General features: G+C 49.7%; 1 protein-coding gene and 1 long non-coding RNA gene across 2 annotated transcripts; one reads left to right on the top strand and one right to left on the bottom strand.

Moving 5' to 3' along the window:
* Positions 1–416: 416 nt before the first annotated feature.
* Positions 417–4,571, top strand: LOC119717214 (uncharacterized). Its single transcript, XR_005266397.2, has 3 exons — positions 417–531; positions 955–1,141; positions 2,516–4,571. It is a non-coding gene; the product is annotated as an uncharacterized lncRNA (long non-coding RNA).
* Positions 4,221–8,757, bottom strand: LOC101801414 (prolactin-releasing peptide receptor). Its single transcript, XM_038180619.2, has 3 exons — positions 8,568–8,757; positions 8,076–8,210; positions 4,221–7,502 (listed from the first exon to the last, which is right to left on the bottom strand). The coding sequence occupies exon 3, from the start codon at positions 7,433–7,435 to the stop codon at positions 6,344–6,346; it is 1,092 nt and encodes a 363-aa protein (XP_038036547.1). The 5' UTR covers positions 7,436–7,502; positions 8,076–8,210; positions 8,568–8,757; the 3' UTR covers positions 4,221–6,343.

Consider the following 8,757-nt stretch of genomic DNA (forward strand, 5'->3'; position numbering starts at 1 on the left):
CCCATTTCCTGCACGTAATTTGGGGAGATGAGCAAAACAACTCAAGGGGGGAAACACGGGGGTGGGGATTTGTTCTCCTGGCATTTGAGAATGACAAATTCTAGTCAAGCATGAAAATATGGACAAGGAAACCTTGTATTCTTTGTAGATCAGCTTCCCAGAACTGATTTTTTTTATTGGTCTTGGAGGCATGAGTTATTTCAGATTATAGGAATATATAAAAGAGGCTGAAAGGGACAGAGAGGAAGAAATCACAGAAACAACCCTGCCTTGGGCCACCACTATGGATGGTGGGGATCCTCTTTCAAAGCTGCCTGTTAGTGCCTCTGAGACCCAGCTGAGAAAAAAAAAAAAAAAAAAGAGAGAGAGAGAGACAAGAGGAGTTAATTAGGGCAATTCAAGGGGTTTTAATTAAGGGTGAGCTAATAGAGCTTGTGATGAGAGGAAATTAAGAAAGAAAAAATCGACAGTGGATAACAGCTTCTGATTTCCTATGGTGCTGTTGGTTTGAGGGAGGACTAACAGCCGAAGGCAAGTAGTAAAAATGCCATCCTTTTAGGTCAATTAAAGCTAAGTTGGACAAAATAGTAGGAAATGCAGATGAATCTGGGGGGGGGAGGCAGAGGGAGAGGGGTTAGGATCCTGCCCCCATTTGCACAATTTTCAAGACTTGGAGATAGGTACAGACCTAAATTTTGTCTGTTTATAGCTATAAAACAGAGAATCTGCCAATTCTGCCCATTTAGTAAATGCCTCTAATGCAACCTTGATTTTGGAAGAGGCTTGATTTGGCTTAGCATCTGCTGGGATTTTCATCAGTTGGTGAAAATAAGTTAAAAGGACCTTTGTTTTATTTGCCTTGTCTTGGCCAAAAAGTGGATTTTTTTGTTGTTGTTGTTGTTTTGTTTTGTTTTCATGTATAGAATTTGAAAGGAATTTACCTTAATTTCTTAGCATCCTTTGGTAAGAAATGGGTTTGCATCTGGGGCCACATCCTCATTCCCTGAGTATGATGGTGAATGGTGCATAGAACAGCAAACCTTGTATGGTCTCCAAAAGACACAAAAAAATTGATTCTTCAGTACTCTTGAGCATGTGGAGATGGACTGGCACCCCTTCAGGGGACACCATGGGTGCACAGGTGAGCTTCACATCACAGTAGGTACCCGTGGACCACAAGAGGTTTTTTTAACCCCCAAATCTTCAGTGAGACCTTGAGCAGAGTAAGCCTGTGTCATAGACCTACACATGGCCCCAAAGCGTTTTTCCTCACTCGCACAAACCCATCACTGTAGGAAATCCTTCTGCTCCCTTAACACCCTCCTCCTGGGATTTTGCAGGTTTTTTCCCACTGCAAGACCAGCTCCTTTTCTGTCCAGCTGGCTAAGAGTTAAGAGGGAGAAATCCCTACAGCTTTACAGGGCAATAGGATCAGGAAATAAGGGCTGATGCTGGAGTGAATTGCTTATTTAAGACTTTATATTGCATATGCTCAGACTCTTTAGTTCGTGTTCTCTGCATCTTTAGCCAAAGGTCAAAAAGATTTTGCTTTTGTGGCTCTTATTTGCTGTGAGACTAAGCAAGAGGAGAGCCTTGCTCATAAAGCCCTGAACGCTGTTCAATACCAAGCACTGATAATGTTCTCCAGACCGCTTCATCCCATGGGGGGAAAAATCTGTATAAAGTCCGGAAAAGCTTCTTCCTGCCTTGAAATGTGCAGCAGCAAGACCAGGTCCAGCCTTATACACCCCAAGGTGGCTTTGACTTGGGGAACACGTAGTGACTTTGGGGGCAGGTCCTACAGCCCCAGTGGGACCCAGAACTCTCCCCGAGCTTGATTAAAGCAGCCACTTCTTGATCTGTTTGTCTTGAAAGGAGAAAAATAAAATTCCCCTGGCAGCAGGCATTCCTGGGTTTTGCTAGCAGGAGCTTGGCATCCGGAGAACTGGGCGGCAGGGATGCGCAGAGCCTGGGCTGGGCACGGGGTGGGGAAAGAAAATCTTCCCTGCCGGTTCTCACGGCACATAATGAGGCGGAAAGGTCACCAAAAGGTTTAGCTCAACTCGTAAGTGAAACGGGGATTTGGGGATTTCCGTGCGGTATTTAGCACGGGGAAAACCTCCTCCTTGCGGCAGCTCTGCGAGCCAAAGCAGAGAGCGGGGACGGCGGCTGCAGCCAGGCCAGGTGGAGTCCATTTTCCCTTCCCTCCCTCCTGGGGACATCCAGCTGGCACACACAAAAAAATTCCTCCTAATGAAGACAGGTCTCTATAGTATTGGATACTTTGGCTATTTCAAACCCAAACCACATGCAAGCCCCACGATACCCTGGTGTTAGCATCAGTTACAAGGTGGGAGCGACACATCCCTGTCTGTTTTAGCTCCCCTTTGCAGCAGCACTATGGTGGTTTTTTTTTATTATTATTATTTACTTTTTCACATTTCTTAAGGATTGATGTGTTATTTTTATTCCTTCCAGGCTCTGAGTCCTTCTTTTTATTTTTTTTTTTTTCAAGCTGCATGGCAGAACAAAGCAATCCTCGCCACGGAGGAGCACAGCCGCACGGAGCAGCGCGTGCCTGCTTGCGATGGGCTTTGCTGCAAAGGAGTCAGAAAATCCAAGATGAAAAGGCCCATTTGCATTTCTATTTGTACCGTTTGATGTTGGCTACCGAGTACAACTGGAACAAGCAGCACTTTAAATAATCTAGAAAAAACTATCTAGCATCCTGAGCGCTCCTGGAGTTGGCCTTTGTTTTTTTGTGTATTTTTTTTTTTTTTGCTGTTGTTTCGTAGGCAGCTCTGTGCCTGGTAGAGAAAATGTGATGGCAGCATCACTAAGAGTTCAGGTGAGCAAAGCAGTGCTCCCGGAGAACATGAGCCCAGCAGATAATCCGTCCGTCTGTCTGTCCTCCTCCTGGCTGTGTGCTTCTCCTCTCCCAAGGAAACACAACCCGCACGGCTGAAATCAGAGCAGCCAAGCAGCTTGAGTGAGCCAAAAGCCCAGGGAGGAAATGTGATTTTTATGAAAAACATTGACTTAAGAAGACGATTGTGAGCACTTTGCTGAGTCCCACCTGATTCACCCCTGTCCAAGGCTTCCTCTGAGCCTGTGCTCAGCAGCACGATTCACACCCAGCTGGGAAACACGAGCACCGTGTGATGGAAGGGGTGACTTAATCACTTTTGCATACCATTTTTTTTTCCTGAGTTAATTAAAAGTAGAAGTGCTCATGTCAAGCACAGTGCCTCCGTGAGCACCACGTGCTCTTCAGCAACATGTGGGCAAACAGGACTTAGTGCACTGGCCCAATTTAGTGCAGAGTTACCAGCGACACCCTTTTTTCCATCAAAACTGCAAGATTCTTAAATGCTTTCAGTAACTCCAGGCTGTTTTAGTGCCTTCCCCAGGTCTCCACCAAAAAGCCAAATAGAGAAAAACCTCCGTACCCATCTCACTGCCCTTAGAAGCTCAGAGCCCCTCTTGGTGCTACTGAGCATAGGAGACTTTACAGCAATTCTGGCTCCAGGGGAGCTGTCTGGAGTTGGACCTGTTGAATAGGAAACCCCTATAGTTCAGCCCTGAAAACATCCACCTTACATGCACCAGCATAAAAGCTAGCTTTTAAACTTCATTACCCTTTTCTTTGCTAGGTTTTGTGCTGCCTGCTGACATTCTCATCCCAGTACCAGTTTGATTTTTAAGTCCCTGATCAGCAGGTTTATTACATGAGGATACGCCTGGAGACTTGTGGGGTTTGTGCCTTTTCTTGTAATGCTGGGACTTCTCCCAGCATGAAGGGAAGTGGCTCAGAGGCTGCCCTTGCCTGCGAGACCAATTATTTTCTATCGCAAAATTTCAGGTGGGTACGGGATATTTGTGGTGATGTGGTGAGAAATCAAAGTGAGCAAAAACACAGCATGAGTCATTACCTTGTAAATGAAAAAAATATATATATAATAAAATAAAAATAAAATAGAAAATAAGTAAAAAATAAATTAAATACAGAGCTGTTTCTTGGCAGAGCTCTCCCAAAACCTCAGGCAGCCCCGGTGCTCTGGTCCTGATCACCAGCTGACCCCCAAGCAGCAGCCAGTGATGGTGGCAGAGAAAAACATCTCCAAATTGATTGGTTTCCTGCGATGTGATCAAGATGCACTCAAGGAGAGCAACTGCAGGCCTTATTTTTGGGGGATTTGGATCAATACAAACACACAGCCTGAGCTTTTTAAGCCTTTATTAGAGGAAGGGACAAGCAGTGCTCCTGGCTTGCTCTGCTTTGCTCCTCCAGCACGAGCAGTTCTGGCCTCTGCTCCTGAGCACGTAGCCACAGGAAAGCTGTAAGAAGCAAACGGGGTGAGTGGAATTGCGTTTGGTGGGTCCTCATCTCAGCCAGCTGAACACACGTTGATGTGCCAGGATGGCCATTAGGACCATAAATGTCGCAGCAGGAAGGCGAGCCAACAGCACATGGTTCCCCAAAATTGTTAGGGTCTGCCAGCTTTGTTTGCACTGAAGGGGTGATGGCCAAGGCTATGGAGAGCTTTCATCCAGAGGTGAGGACCTGCCACCTGAGGGCTTTGAAGTCCTATCCCTGGCCATGAAGAGCAGTGGGAGATCCGTGACTTGGCCCCATGGAGCACAGCAGTGGTTGGTGGCACAAAGGCATTGCCTTAGGTGGCCTGCAGCAGTTGTGACCCTGAAACTCAGCGCTCATGGTGAGCATCCCTGGAGGTGTGCAAGGCCAGGCTGGACAAGACCCTGGGCAACCTGATCTAGTGGGTGGCATCCCTGCCATGGCAGGGGGCTGGAACTGGATGGGCTTTGAGGTCCCTTCCAACTAGCCCAGTTCTGTGATTGTGTGTGGGTGGTGCCCTTGGGCTGATGTCTCCAAATGATTCTTCATGGGAAATCAAGAGGTTAAAGCTGAGCTGGCCAACAAAGAGATGCTGCCTTCTTGCTGTGCTGCCTGCACAGCGCTGGCTGGTGGACCACAGATGTGCCAAGCATCTGTAGACACCAAGAAGAGTCCAACCTGCCCTTTATCCAGCAGTTTCTGGGTTACAGCAGCCCATCACCAGGATTCCCACTGCCACCCAAGGAGCATGAACATGGATTTACACGGTCTTAAACTACTCTGTGCAGGGATAAAAACTTCTTCCCCAGCAAGCACACAAACTGACGTTGTACTCACCAACCACCCCATTCCCTTGAGCCCTACCTGTCTATGAAGAACTGCCTGAAGCTTACTGATGTGCCCCGGCTACATCTGCCTTGTTTGGCTGCACGCTGATGACTTGAGAAATCGGGACCTCCAAGTGAGGTTACACAGGTGACTCCTTCAGAAGGACAAGTACATTATGGAAGTCTTCCCCCCGTTCAAAACAAGCCATCTGCTACAGGTAGCCACATGTACCCATATCCTCGCTGACAGAAGAATGCGTGTTTCTGGCTGTGTATTGTCCTTTCACCAATGGACTGCAATTTAAACAAAAGGAAAAAAAAAATGCACAGCTATTTAACTGCTACCTGCGAGAGCTGGTGCTCCTCCAGAGGCAGAAAATGCTATCTGTTGCTTAGGAACAATTTTTATCCCGCAAAATGAAGACGTGCAGCCCAAAGACTTGTTTAAATGCACCCAACATGTATTAAATGCACCCAACACCTTGCTGAGAAGCTGACCCACCCCTGAATACACCATGAGGAGAGGTCTTTGTGCTGGATACAACACCAGCCACCTACTATAGCCAGCTGTGATTGAAGATACAGGGTATAGATCCCGTACCCAACTGCACTGCACGACCCAGCACTTCTCCTTGGCACACGGAGCAAGGGCAAACATTGAGGCAGACTCTGGACGTGTTGATGCATAGGCATTTCTGAAAACTGAGGCTTAGAGCACTATATCAGACTGGTTACGTGTCCAGTCATTCATCTGGATATATGTACATTGTTCTGTTCCAACAGGCAAGCAACCGCTGCTTCATTGACACTTGCTTCTCTCTAGCTGTGCCTTATGGAAACACCTACCCGAGGTCCTGTGTGTCTGCACAAGGGCTAGCAGGCAAGTCCTGCTCAGGACTGCTCCACTTTTGCGTGGCTGTGGTGGTTGTTGTTGCACCATTTTGCTTTGCTGCCAAGAAAAAAACATCCCTGAGCTGCTCAGAGGAGCTGCTCCTCGAAGACACCCATCCCATCTGCTGCTTGCCTTGTGCTTGCTCCTTGCCAGGCACAAGAGACCTTCTGGGAACAGCAACAAACCACCACAACCAGCTCCTACGTCCAGCCTAAAGCAAAGTGTACGCCAGATCTGAGAGCAAGTAAGTCTTTTGGGGAACTTCAGCTAAGAGAACCTGGTTTGCAAAGCTATCTTATCTGAGACCCCAGCTGGAGCATCTGCCAGCGTGGAGCAAGTGTTGAATCGCGAGGCCTTGCAGGACACGATGCTGGAGCTCTTCTTCTTGCGGTAGAAGTAGCTGCTGAGGTGGAAGCGGAACTTGTCGTGGAGGGAGGCGTAGATGAAGGGGTTGTAGCAGGCAGAGCTCATGGCGATCAAGTGGCACGAGACCTGGATGACGTTCACGTACCTCTTGTCCAAGATGGTGAACTCCTCGTCGATGTCTCTGATGAAGTTCACCACCTGGAGGGGCAGCCAGCAGATCGCGAAGCACACCACCGAGACGGTGAGCACGCGGAAGGTTTTCTGCTTGGTTTTGGTCCATTTGTCTTGGCAGGGGTAGGCAGCACCCGGGATGTTCCTCCTCCGCAGGTGGTAGGTAATGGCACAGAAGGAGACTGACACGGCCAAAAGTGGGAGCATGTAGGACAGGAGGAGCATCAAGCACGAGTACAGCAGCCTCTCCCTCTCCTCATGCTTCCAAAACTCTTCACAGATGATCATGTCATGGCCAATGGTGTTGAGATCCAAGTACTGGGTGTGCAGGGAGGTGGGGACAGAGGCCATGATGGAGAGCAACCAGATGCAGGCCACGATGCAGATGCAGGACTTGCGGCTGATCCTCCGGCGGATGGGGTATGCCACGACAACATACCGGTCAACAGCGATGGCCGTGAGGGACAGCACCGAGACGAAGACGGTGGCGGCCTGCATCAAGGTGACGAAGTAACACATGAACATCCCAAAGAGCCAGCCCCGCACCTCAAAGGCGTAGGAGACGGTCAGCGGGACGCAGGCCAGGCACATGATGAAGTCGGCTGCGGCCAGGTTCCCTATCAGGAAATTGGTGGTGCAGTGCAGCTTCTTGGTGAGAGCGATGAGGAGGATGAGGAAGAGGTTCCCTGTGCACGCCACGGCCACCAGGGTGGCATAGAGTGGGATGAAGAGCGGTTTGAGCTCCAGGAGGAGGTCAAGGCCGGTGAAGAGAGGGGCTGAGCCGTTCTGCCAGGAGTCATTCGGGAGCTGGCTGTGAGCCATGCTGAGGTGGGACCAGCTCTGCTTCTCCTCCCTGCCTTGGAGTCGGGCAGAGACCAGAAAATTAGCCCTGAACAGGAAAGAAAAATGCTGAGGTTCTTACACCCAGAAGAACCAAGGTCTGTCCCCAAGGTCTAGATCCTCTTTTCCAGCCCTCACCAGCAGTGATTTTTTTTTTAGAGAGTGAACAAGGGCAGACAAATCCAAGCTTTGGTGTAGGGAAAACGGGAACTTGGTTAGGAAGAGGTTAACCAGCGGCTGTGCTTCTGCAGGGAGCAGCCAGCCTGGGGGCAGGGGCTGGGGATGCTGCATGGAAAGTAGCTGGGAGCTGTGCTGACATGCAGCAGGGAAAAAGAGGCGCTCCCGCATTTCTTCTTGCTCTTAGTGATTCACCTGCCAGCCTCCAGCCACCCCGCTCAGCAGGAGGGATGTCTCCCACCTCTCCCCCATCCCCTTATCTCCTCCCCACCTCTTCCTCATCCCCTTATCTCGTCCCCTTGGGTATTTCCCCCAGGAAAACTGTATATTTCCCCCATCACCTTCCCGTCACTGCTCTGGCTGAGATGTCTCGCAGCATCCCGCTCACTCCGACCCCGTGCTCAGTCCTCCCTCTCGCCCTTTCCCCATCACTTTGGCTAATTACCTGTGGCACTTTGTCGTCTCCTTCCCCGGGTTGCTTTCTCCTTGCAGCGACGGCGGTGGGATGGAGCGCGTGGCTGCTGTCCCCGGCAGCCCCAAAAAACTCCTGACGGCAGCACAAGGCGGGGGGGAGGCAAATCTATTATAGCAGAAAGTGCAGGAAAATGCAGAATTAACCCCCAGGACCCCACGCTGCCAAATTTACCTTTCTGTCCCCCTCTCCAGGACCTGAAAAAAATCTCCTTACCCCTTGTGGATGGTGGAAATAGTATTAATTAAATAACCAATCAGAGTTTACTGAGAGGTATTACAGTTTGCTACTTCACGCTGCAAACAGTGCAGTGCTGGGTCTGCACGCCCTGCCCTGGAAAACAAAATCTGGATAGAAAGTAGAAGCAAACCTGATGATCGACTGAAAGAATAAAATATTCTTTTTGTTCCCTTAAGGAGGTGGGAGTCGAGTCCGCTCTCGATCCCTGCTCCGGAGCTCACTCACCACCCACGATCCGCCTGGGCAGGCACGGGGAGCTCCTCCGGGACCCCACTGTTCCCCAGTTGTCCCAGTCAGGATGGGGCAGGGGGTTTCATTCAGGGGCTGATGTCTACCGCAAGCCCTCCGTCTGCTGCCATCCCTGATCTCACCCCTTATTTTCACGGCGATGCGGTGCCGGAGCAGCGGGATTAAA

This window comes from Anas platyrhynchos, chromosome 5 (assembly GCF_047663525.1).
Source record: "Anas platyrhynchos isolate ZD024472 breed Pekin duck chromosome 5, IASCAAS_PekinDuck_T2T, whole genome shotgun sequence".
NCBI lineage: Eukaryota > Metazoa > Chordata > Aves > Anseriformes > Anatidae > Anas > Anas platyrhynchos.

Excerpts from the sequence above, each read along its gene's own strand:
- LOC101801414 (XM_038180619.2), bottom strand. The coding sequence starts at position 7,435 with ATGGCTCACAGCCAGCTCCCGAATGACTCCTGGCAGAACGGCTCAGCC.